This window comes from Camponotus floridanus, unplaced genomic scaffold (genome assembly GCF_003227725.1).
Source record: "Camponotus floridanus strain SB8 unplaced genomic scaffold, Cflo_v7.5 scaffold14, whole genome shotgun sequence".
In the NCBI taxonomy this organism is placed as follows: Eukaryota; Metazoa; Arthropoda; class Insecta; order Hymenoptera; family Formicidae; genus Camponotus; species Camponotus floridanus.
In genome coordinates this window covers 1,541,097-1,553,918 of record NW_020229259.1, presented here as the reverse complement: position 1 = coordinate 1,553,918, position 12,822 = coordinate 1,541,097, and the positions used below count along the sequence as shown (strand labels likewise).

Genomic DNA, 12,822 nt, shown 5'->3' with positions numbered 1-12,822 from the left:
TCTCCATTGTCTTTCGTGTCACTGCCAAAATTAGATCAACTATTTGAAAAAAGTCAAATAAGTAATAATGAGATTTTTAATTTAAATTTAACATTTAATTCCTTGTTTTAAATATAAGTTATATTTTAATATAAATAATATTTCAACGCGACAAGGAATATCTATTTGTAAGATTTTCGTGCTTATATCTCTCTCAAGATATAATTTAATAAATTTTAACACGTAAAATTTATTTAGTTAAATTTTTCTTCGGCTAAATTTATTAATACAAAATTTATATTTATATTTATAACACATAAAATGTGTAAAATGTGAAGTGTATTATTCATTTTGCAATAGAATTTACAATAACTACTAAAGTTTAAATACATAATAATTATCAAGCGCGAAATATATCTTATAATGAAATCGATGTAAGAATGTTTCTTCAGTTTGCGTTCGCGTGAGTGTTTTCATTCTCTTTGCCTTCACCGTCGCTTAGCTAGAATCGACCATCTGTAAAGAAGCAACCTGGTTTTCCCCAGATTTGAAATGCAGAACAGTTTTTCTCGAGAATGAAAACCTACAGTGAGGTGGAAATGTCGTCTTGTCCAAGTCTAAGTCGCGTCGCCAGTTAATATCTTAAGGTCTTATCTTTCTGGAAATAAAATAGAACTTGCCCATGATGTGGCTCATTGTCTCCTTAGTCGGCATCTTTATTCGCAGTTATATCCAATTTCTTATATCTAATTTCTCCCTTTTACTCTTAATAAAAAATTAACTTTTTTTTTCAAAGTTATATATTATATTGGAAAGAGAATCTGTAATGCCGTATTTAAAATCCCAATCCGGATTTAAAACAAAAATTTTAGATTTTAAAAATTATTCAAAAATATAGAGATGCACTTATGATTTGCGTAATGAAAAAGATGGAAAATAATGAAGAAAAATATCAAATGTATATTTTAACATTGTAGAAAATTTGTAATTTTATTAACTTTTATTTACACATTTATTATAATATTAAAAATTTAAAGAATTAATTATATAATGCTAGGAAGAAATCAAACATATACTAGTTTTTTAGCGAAAAAAAATATTATTTCTCAACTTTAAAAATCTATTCTTATAAAACTAAACATAAGAATTTTAGATTCTCTTTAATTATCGTACTTTTAGTACGATTTTTTAGTTACTTTAATTATCGTCTTTATTTGACATTATCTGAGTTGTCATATTTTACCTATAGAAATATATATTAAAATATATATAATTAAAATTTTTTACAATATTATATGCATTTTAATAATATGTATTTTAATAAAATTTTATTTATATGCATTTTAATAAACAGCAAAATAAGCAAAAACAGAAAAAGAAATGTTAATTACATTTAAAATATAAAAAATATAATTTTATGAATTATTTTATGCTTAGTTATTTAGAAAATTTTTTAAATTTCTAAAATATGATAAATTATGTAAAAATTCTGAGATAAAAGTTTCTCATACAGTAAGACAGTATAATAATATTTATTATGTTGAAATTATTATAAATGATTTTAAATTGATCGAAATAGATTGAAATTATTATAAATAACTATAAAAGATTTTTTGTTACTTTTTTAATGCAAATTCAACCTTTCTTGTAGAGAAATATTTTATTTCTTTGTGAAAAACGGCATTCTTTATTAGCCGTAGGTCAATCTTCGATTTTCATCTCTTTCTCTACACAGATGAGTAAAAACGTCACGTTTATAGTGGCTCATTGTCTTTTCAACTCATCTTCGTTCATTCTCTTTTCGTCGTACAGTTTTTCTCGTCTAATCTTTGTTCAACGCGCTCGACAGCTCTTTCTTAGGCGAAGCAACTTGGAAAAGGGAATTCAAATGAGCGACACGATGAAAGGCGAGTTACAGTGGCATGCTTGCAAATAAAAAGGAAAAAACAAGAAAAAGGGATGAACTCATGCTTTAAAACGAGGAGATTTGACCGAGTTCGTCTTTGAAATCTGTTGAAATATTAAACATCTTTTTACGTTTTACTCTTATACGAAAGAGTGAGAAGAGACAGACAGACAGAGAGAGAGAGAGAGAGAGAGAAACGGGGGGACAGAGAGAGAGAGAGAGAGAGAGAGAGAGAGAGAGAGAGAGAGAGAGAGAAAGTGAGGTAAACGTGTTCATTGTATTAAGGTAACTCACGTTTTTCATGCATCAAAAAATACCGTTTACATTATCCGACGAAAATACCTGAAAATGAAAATTTCAAGCTAGCAAATTATCCTCGCAACAAGATTCATTTTCCATTAAAAATACAATAGAATAATATAAATAATAAAATAAGAGCGTTTTTGCAAAATTGCAAAACTCTCACAGAGTCAAAAGAAATTTTCTGTAACGCGGGGGAATGTATTTACGTAATTTCTGTCGGAAACACGTTTCAACTTTTTATTAGCTAAAGATTTCGAAGCCAAACGTCGAATGTAGATTCGATCGTCGCGCTGAATTACCTCTTGAATACCAGACACGCGTAACATGCTCGAGCGGAGAGTTCGCCATAGCGAATCCTGATGTAAGTCAGAGCGCGCGGAGAAATGTTGGAGCAAACGGCAAAGTGCAACGGGAGTTTCACGGAATACGTTAGAAAAGCTGTTCCATTTTTGTTGCTTTGGAAAGAGGCATTCGTCCCTTCTCCCTTGCCCTCGAAGCGCTCCTTTATCCGAAAACCATCATTGAATCTTCGACCTCGAAGCCGCGTATATAGGTGGTTAATCTTCAATTTTTATCTCCACGCGCGGATAAAACGAGGAAATGCATGTGTCGGTCCATCGTCTCTTTAGAGTCGCCGTCACCTCCGCCTCCCCTTTCAATCTCGCATGTCCCGCGGTCCCGATTTTCCGAGCGTGCTTCGGAAAAAGGGTTTACACTATAAGGGATGGAATGTAAGGGCGTAAAAGAAGCGTCGGGAAAAGCTGAGGGAAAAGGGACGATGGAAACGAAGGGGTGGCCGCTGAAAACCATCTTCCGGATAATCGTATTACCCGCTGGCATTGTCTACGGCTAGCCAATTCGAAGTAATGAGACAGAGTCGGTTGCGGAGAACAATCGGGCTTCCACGGCGTGCAGACGCCGCGACGTGCCTTCCTACCTTATCCTGTCTTCCTTCTCTCTGCGCGTCATCCTTTCCATCCACCCTCTCGCGGTCGTCTTCCTCCTTCGCTTTCGGCGTCTGATGGTTCCTCCGTTGCGCTATCTTCGCCTCGCCCTTCTGGTTTATAAGGAACACGTCAATCCTACGAACCGTCGTGCACGTTAACTCTCATCCTATTCCATTCTTATTCCCGGCCAACAATCAGGCTTTCGAGCCGCCCGACAGCGCGCATAAACGCCTCCACTTTCTCACTTTACAGAATATTCATGTTCCGTCGTGTGCGCGAAACGTAGATAAGGTACCTTATATTGCGTCAACAATATTGCCTTTAGGAAGATAAATCGTATATGAATACAAAAAGATATTTGATTAAATCTATTGTGATTAATAATTATAATCTCATTTTGTGTGTGTGTGTTAATTAATAAATATTTTGTTAATTTTATTGAAATTTTATTAATTAATAATTAATAAGTAGATTAATAGTTGTTATAAAAGTAATACCAAAAATTTTTTTAAATCATCTAAAAACGATTCCTAATAACGCGCTCTAGAGTTTTCTCTGTAAAGTTGCTACAAGACGTAAAGCAAACATTGGATATTTTCTCAACTTACAGTAAAATAGATGGAAGAATATCTCGTTTATGTTCCTTACTTTTTTTTCGTGTCAATCGATCCCTCCTCGTCGGATTTTTTAATACCAACTCATAAGAGACGCGTCAATTCCGCGACCCATCATATACGTTAAGTCTTTTTACGGGAGCAACCACCTGAAGATAATTCTTATCTTTATCCCATTTTCTTCTTTTCTCTTTCAATTTCTTCTTCTTTCTTATAATGCTTCCACCTATATAAATCTTGTTTTTCTCATTTTAAAACATTTATTTGTAAAGTATTATTAACGTCCTAAAGCTTTACGCGCGATGATTCGGATATGTCGAAAATTTCATTGACTTTGCACTTTCCAGAACCGTTCCTAACAAAGGTATTTATACGCCACGCACATCCGTCTCTCGCTGTTTTGTAATCAGCACGGTGATGCCTGTTAGTTCGCAAACTCTCCCAGCATACTCTCCAACGTCCATTATTTTCCTGGCTACTGATTTCATCCGCTGTCGCTAATTAAAGTGCACGATAGAAATCTGTCACTTTTCGATCGTGACTCTTTTAATGTCAAAATAAACCACGCAAACTCAGATAGTGGCTTCGTTCGCTAGAGAAATCTAATGAAATACGATGAGAAATGAGAAACGTCAGATTTGTTAATAATTTAATAACATTTGAGCAGCGCGAAGCAAAGGAAATATATTCTCTGTAGGACTAAAACTACTAATAAGGGGTGGCATGTACGTAAATATATTTTGAATTAATTAATTAAATACGGAACGGAACGATGCTTGGAGTGTTTGGCCAAATGTAATTATACGATTTGTAAATTTGCTCTTTTACTCACACATACAACGCGCGCATAAGACAGCATTACCTTCTTCCAGACTTTATGTGCTCTAGCTAATAGAACTTTGCCATATAGATCGAAGGAATCTTCTCGCAACGTGTCGGCAATATGGGTTCCTCCCAGCCTTCCGGTGTAAAAAATGTTTGCCGTTTCATTGTGCTATTATATCGAGGATTATTTTTCTTATCGCGCAGAAAGAGGGGAAGATGAAAAATGCGGCATGCGTGCTTAAACAAAATCGCCAGCTCTATAGTAAATCGAGAAAGATTTATTCTAGCACTTTGCAAAGAGAATAGCACCCTAACTTTTGTTATTAACGAAGATTACAAATTTACAAATTTATAATCTTGTTATATAACTGCGCACAGTGTTGTCTCTCCTGTATTATTTGCTGACGCAGACTGCATCTCGTGAATTTTCTTGAAAAGTCATGCGGAGAGCTTCTTCTTTCGCGTTAACTGTAATTCAGATTTGTGGTTGAGCGTTTAAAAATTCGTAGCATCACGCGCATACTTTTCAACGCCGAGCTGCGAAAGCTTTACGGCATTTTCCGAGAGCGAGCTATACGTCCATTTCGTAACTTTACGATTTATGATGTGCGGAACACGTAGCACGTAAATTCGCGCTCGTATACCCTGTGTTCGAGCGATGCGATACGATACGATGTGATGCCGTACGATGGATGCCAGGCTCCGTCGACTGGAAACAGTGCGTGAGATTGGAAAGCATGGAGTAACAAAAAAGTTGATGCGCGCGACAAAATATGCTAATTGCATTATAACATGTCAACGCACGCATGTGGGGTGTATTAAGAGTTAAAAAATACCACTTGTGATATGAAACAGCAAGATATTTTATTCAACAAGAGATTTTACTGTACTAAAGCATCTTATACAACAAATACATGCACATCCACCACTTTATATTTTTATTTATTTGACAGTTCTTTTAGAGAGATAGATGAAAGTTGAAATGTATTAATTAATATTTTTCTATTTTTTATTTTTTCAATTTTTTTAATTTATAAAAAAATTCATGCTCCTTTTTGCTAGATTAAAAAAATATCTTATCTTCATATGTATTATAAATTCGATCTTTCTCAGAGTTAATTTTTAGTAAGATCGCGGAATGGAATTTTACATAATACATAAATGGTAATCCGCTCAATGATTTATATATATTTACAGTGCGAAATAATATTAATAAAATCCCAAATGGCATCTGTTTAAGGATGTTTTGTACCGATTTTTAAAATATTGAGAATTTAATGAAAATTGTATAGAATGTCCTTACATATGTTTAGAATCTTCAGTAACAATTTTTAAATCGATTCACTAAAGCGTTTACAAGTTATAAGGATTTTAATTTGCACCGAATATATTAACATGTGTTCTTATGAGAAACGTATAATCACGTCGATTCAAATGACAAAAACACATGGAAATAATATTCAGAATTTGTTTCAAATTTACAAAAGTTTAGATACAGAGAAAATATTGGGTCAAATAATATTATACAAGTACTAACTGGTTAAAAAGATATTAATATAATTCAATGAAGTTAGCCATGTATCTGTCACAAGACGAAATTCTCTGCCAAAAGTTAATCATTTCGATTAACAAAATTCAGAATATTTCATTAAAAACGCAATAAAGATTAAAAAATACATCTCTGCACTGTAGCTAAGATCAAATTGCAATATTCCACACAATTTCTCATACTCAAAATACACCAAAAGTGGATATATTCGTCAATATTTATTTTCAGCTACTTTTTGCTGGGATTGTGCATACAAAGCATCCTTAAATTTAACTGTTCAGCTGAAAACTGGTTTGAAATTGCTATGCGACCACTTCGCCTGGAATTCTATTGCAGTTTTCTTGTAATACAGAGGCAGGCATTTGGTCTTTAACTTTATGACGTTCTTCCGACTCGCTCGTTACAATAAACACGCCGTTACGATAGATGCCTCAGAAGTCATTATGGCACAGACTCCTAGTCTTAATATTCTGGCAAAGTAGCCGAGAACAATTTTGCGACTAACTCCGTAACATATTAAAATGTGCACTACTACATTTTGGCGACCTAAAAGCTTAACAGAAAATTTACATATACACACACATACACATTAGTCATTAAGAATATGCATATCTTAAAAGATGTTACAAATATTAAACTATTAAACAATTATTCTACAATTATTCTTCTGTAAAATCCACAATTTTTGATAATATAACAGATTTAATGTATTTTTCATATAATTACATACGTTAAATGTATCGCCATTAAAAAAAAAACTCTAATTAACTTATTTTATATTATATGATCCGTGATTATTTATTCGCTTTATTGCATTTCCCGCATTTTAACTCGATTATAATTATTCACCGCGTTGGCATCACTGGCTTCTGAATCGTGTACGTAAATGCAATAATAATCCGACGAAAAATAAACAAAAACGGTAGAATGTAATAAAGGCAAATTCCGCAAAATTGCAGCGGCCACGCTGCTCGTGCGTAACGGGATACATGTGATATTTCATACGTGAAAAACGTAGAGAGCACATATCTACGCGGTATAATAAAAATCCTGACGAACCGGATGCTTACATATCCGCGAGCTGTAACGGATATACGTCGCGCTCGCCCATCCTATTCATCGATATCACCGAGTATCGGCAGTTGATATAAGAAATTCACGTTCGACTAGACACATCCATTTACGAGATAAAATATAGCCTAGTGGCGTGATGGTTTTCCGAATAGCGTAGTCCCGCGACATCGATGAGAGAGCCGGTGTGTATGCACGTGTATAATATACACATACACGTGCGGATGCGCACGTATTATTATATTTACATAGCCACGTATATGCGTTTTCGCCTTCGGAAACCCGGGCCACCCCTCACCTTAGCCACGCAGTGCCACGCAGTACCTGTCTTCTCGCCGAATTGCCGATAGTGGAAAGGTGGGAGGAAGGTGGCTCTCTTGGAAAACGGAAACGCGAACGTGTCTCGTGTTAACGTCGCCGCGAACACACTCGCAGATGACGATCTATGTATCTCACGGCACGTAAATTCACGACGACCAAGGGTTGTTGCGAAGTTCTGTCGTGCATTTCTGATGGCTATCATTTGGTATTGTAATCCTGGACGCACCGGGACGAGAGCGTGTATACGCGATGATAATGGACGAATGATCGTCTAGTCCATCGACGTGCACCGCTAACACGATTTTCGAATTGCGCCTCGGACCACGGGATAACGAGCCGGCGAAGCCTGATTAGCAATTATCTTGTAATAATGCTGAATTCTGCATGCGAATAAAATGATCGCATCGAACGTAGCTATTTTGTCCTCGTCGATCGAAACGATGAAACAATACGGTCTTAAGAAAATCGTCCGGCGAATCCTCGCTTTTCAGCGCGTTGATCTCTGATAATTCGCTGCCTTCAGCCATGACTATAAGCAGGAATCGATAACGCCTAAAAATGGAAGACGGGTCAAGTGCGGTTCGGAAACACATGACCATGCTATTGGTAAAGGATCAACTAGCCCTGCAGTTCCCTTCGTGCTTAGTTCGCAGGATTATAGACGGGACACCTGACGTACTCCCATCGGTCCGAGCGAATCGAGAGCCAGATAGAAACAAGAAAAGATAGAGGGGAAAAAGCTCGGGAGAGAAAAAAGAAGATTTTGCTTCCCCCAGCATAGTTGAGTTCGAGCAGGTGACATCGACTCCCTAATCCGAAATTCTTATTTCAAACGGGACAAACAGGAGGAATCGTCGTGCAAAAACAAAAGCGTCGGTCACCGTACGCTACTCATCCGTGCGGACAAACGTACCCGAGGAACGGAGAAAGCCGGATTGTGCAGAGAGCATCGCGACAGGAAAGTTTTCGAGCCGGATTTTCATTCGGAAGAGCGAAGTGGACCAAGAGAACACCTCACGGCTTTAGCATATTCGCGTGGAATGTCAACACGCGCACACGCGCGAGATTAACTTGACAATAACGTCTGTGGTATTTAAAAAATGCGACTTGTCCAAAATTTAATTTTCCAGAAGTTTATTTCCTATTTCTATAGAAATAATCGATAAAATTGTCTAAATAAATGGTTAAAAACGGCATTACTCTTATAAAAAAATAAAGAAACAGGAGAAAAATATGAGATACAAGGCGCGAAAATGTCACAATAGTTTTTGAGGAAATGATTATAATGCACGTTTAAACGAAACTTGTATTACAACAATTTACATTGTCTCAACACGTCATACGGGGCTAACGTTGCGAGACTATGAAGGTGCCGAGACGCGCATCCGCCAGTCCTGAAGGTGTCTTCGTGCGGCGCTGACTGTGGCCGAGGTGTCCGGATTTCCGGCTGTCGTGCCCCCGGGTTCGCCAAATTGCACGCCACCTGGCAAGACGAATAGTTCGACGTGGAATGCGTCGCAATGAATCCACGAAACGCCTCGTATACCACCGACCCCGCGTCAGGATTCTCCTATCTGGACAATAGTACTAGAGAGCTGTTACTTACCGGGGCCGTAGTCAAGGAAGACGCACAGGCATTCCGACAAGTACAGGTTGAATTATAGAAAACAGAGAATTTCTGAAGGATTATACCTGGGAAATGTAAGCGGTTTAATCAAACTCCGGGGCTGGAATTTTCGCTTTTTCAAACATCCACAGTATCGAGTTACTTAATAAGGGCTATATGTATTCAATATCCTGAATATTTTAAATTCAACACGATACGAGAATTATATTTCAATACTGAACTTAATTCTATTAACAATTTTTTTTTTACTTCTTTAGATCGTAATTTGATTTTTAATTCCTTTGATTGTAGAAGCGTTTAACTCTTCCGGCTCATTTGTCTTTGTCGATTTAGATTCTTTTTTTTTTTCTTTGCGAAATTGTCATCCTCTTCCGATACTTATCCTGTTACATAGCTCGTGCGAATATGATATGGACGATAGATGGAACGCTTCTCCTGGGGTTTGCGTTATTTCATGCCGTTTGTGAGACTAGAGCGTCGGCTTCCAGTAGTTGCCGATCGAACGTTTGACATGTGTTTCTTTTCTCTTATCCGCTTTATTTGTGGATTGGAACAAAGCGCGAGGCGGAAGAATATTTGCGTAAACTGGTGAGAAAGATGGAGCGCGAGAATTCTATGAATACGTTTCCAAGTTCAAATGCCCATGTGATTTCCATGTCGCGGATGTAGGATAAGGGAGGTTACAAAAAACTCCATGTTGGTACCGCAACATGACAATCTAAGCTTAGAAAGTTATATTTAGGAAAGTTATATTAAATTTCCTTGTGTTATCATAAAGATACTTTCTATATAAGTTTGACAATTTTTTAATAATATATGATTTAATATAAATTATTATTTAATAAATCTTTTATTGCTTAAACATATATATAATATCACTAAAACATATATGTAATTAAAATATATAATAAAACAATTAAAATATATAAACGATTAAAATAAAATACATGGGCGCGCGTATGGCACAAAGTACATGAGAAGCAAGTGAGGAAAAAATTGCACACAACGAAATTAACGTTATTAAAAATGCTTTTGCATGGTCCCACAACCTAGTCGAATAAATTCTCGGAAACCTTTTTCGGGATCCTTTGTCACTCTCGGCAGTATTTACTTTTTTAACGGCGCAAAGCTTTCCCTTGCAAATTTTCGATTTTTCGCTGTTGAGAGATCTAGAAGGTTAAAATGGTTTTAATGGATTTCGTTGTAACAACATCTAATACTAGATTTTGATGGACGTATTGTCCACGCTACTTTCGAACGAGCCACGACAATAGCAATAGTTTATTACTGGAATGCAATGTTTATTACTAACTTTACTTCCGTGAGAAGAAATTCCTCTCCGGTCTTTCCCGACCGACTTATTCCGATCGTTTACTTCACGTGTGATTTCTCTAAGAGGGTTGCCGAACCAACATAAACCGGGAGGCTGACAGGCACGCGAAAAGATTTAATCGACCATACGCGTACTCACGTTCAATTGTACGCTGCCTGAGGTCGATAAAAACAGAGGCGAACGATTCTTCCTGCTCGCTGATTTGAGAACCGGAAGATACGTTTCTCTCTGCGAGCGTTTTTCGCCTCTCTCAAATCACTCACACTATTCCCTACAGACGACATCACATCTGAAAATAAACGACGACCTTAAAGTTTCCCGATATTCATTATATAAAAGCATAACAGTAATTATAATTGCTGTAACATTGAGATGAAATGTGTAATCTTCTTTTTCTGCTCGAGAACAGCGGAGGGGTTTACGATCAGGGAAAAAATCTCAGCCGCCAATTTAATCTGGAGTTCCATTCTTTTCTTAATTGTAAATAAAATCGCAGGATAACGGATCGTCGTTCGATCTCGCAGAGCAAATTTATTTAGTCGATTGATCTCCTCGCGCGACAGTATAAAGTTTTCTTATCGCGGACGCGAAGCTTCATTCGCAGCTTTTTGTTGCCTAGCGAAAACTTTAATGGAAAGATTACAACCAAATGACAGTAAACGTAACGCGAATTGAAACGTGAATGAGATCGCTGAAAGACTAATAAGTATAGTGATTGGATAATATCCCGGCGGCGATGCGCCTCGAGGCTTCGAGCCATTTGCCACTTATCCCGACATCGCAAACGACGATTGCAACGACGACGATGTCGTAATTGCTGTTTACGTCCGTGATTCCCGCGAATGCACTTTAACTTTAAAGAGTGCCCCCTGCTGGCACAATAGTGCGCGAATATCACGCGCTATTGTTCCTTTTAATCGATTGTCTTTAAAGAGCTTTGTATCGGGCAATGAATCGCCACTTTTATGGAATATTAGCAAAGTCTCAAAAGATTTGCATTCATAAAAGAACGGTATTTACATTTTAACCAGCTTGTTTACAACAAGCTATTCTTTTTTAATAAACATTGAATTTTCGTACGAACAATCTTGAGCGATAATTTACAAGCTTTTCGATAATGAGAGTTCGAGAAACACAAATAGACGTAATGTATCAAAACTCGATCTATTGATTAAAATCTATTTCAAAATCGTTGTACAAGATTCAATCAATTTGAGAGAATTAATTACATTTAATTGTGTAACGAAAAATAACTTTACATCGATTATTTGAAAAAAGTGCTGTGAAATTAGTGTGTAAAAATATAGACAATTAGGCGAGAATACAGAATGTAATAATAAAGATAATTTGCGACATCAATAGAGCATTTATTAAATTAAAACATCGTTATGTTTCAGGATCATGCAACCAGTCCCTGGGGATGGAGTCGGGTGATATACCGGATTTAGCTATCACTGCGTCCTCATCGTACGTGGCGAACGTCGGACCACGAAATGGCCGGTGAGCATATTACTTTTATGACATATTCCCTTTTTCAATGTTAAAAGTTACGTTATTAACGTATTTTTAATGAACTTGGGGAAGGTAGATAGGCTCAACTTCGTCCATCGAGTTTAACGTACCAACATCATCAACAAATCCATTATTTTTCGTTCTTTCCTCGCATCTATTTATATTTTACGCAACTATAGCGACGCGTTTTGTTTGCAATTCAACTATTCCATTCATCTATCCATCCATCCATCTATTTGTTCCAAAAGTTGGCTTTTCCCGAGCGATAGAGATATTGATTCAACGATTCACCCTGGGAATTTAACTTATTCAAACCTAATTTCCTTCAAGTTACATGCCTAATGCGTCTGCGACTATCAAACGCGCAATCCGGTTACGAAAAGCACTAATCGCGTTTTGTGAAGATGGAGAGTAGCGTAACATTTCTACAAAGCAGAAATCTATTGCCATTTAAACGATGCTTTTTAATTTTATTTTAAGAATAAAATTACGTAACAAAATGTTATTAAAAAAATATACATTTTTACGTATAAAACATACAACTCGTTATATTTAATTAATCGATTCATTTTATTAATATGAAAATATGAGTAAAGCAAAGGAAGTGGAAAAATTGAACTTTTTATTCACTTCACTTCGTAATAAATGTTTCATATCATTTTGCAATCGATTAACTCTTCGTTGGAGCAAAATATAAAAATTTATTGTAAAAAGCATGAATTAAACAGATGGTGTCTAATTAAGCAGAACATATACAAAAATGTAAATTGAGAAACGAATCGTTCCACCAGATTATTACGTTTTAGCGAGGTATAATTAAAACAGTGGTAAAGAC

The 12,822-nt window shown here is 36.2% G+C and overlaps 1 protein-coding gene across 2 annotated transcripts in view; it reads left to right on the top strand.

The window, feature by feature from the left end:
- LOC105255638 (discoidin domain-containing receptor 2) overlaps positions 1-12,822 on the top strand; it is a 77,956-nt gene that overhangs the window by 43,006 nt on the left and 22,128 nt on the right. For both annotated transcript variants that reach the window (XM_011265049.3, XM_011265048.3), the window contains exon 3: positions 11,873-11,975. In XM_011265049.3, coding sequence (XP_011263351.1) covers positions 11,873-11,975 — 103 coding nt within the window. The remainder of the gene's footprint in view (positions 1-11,872; positions 11,976-12,822) is intronic.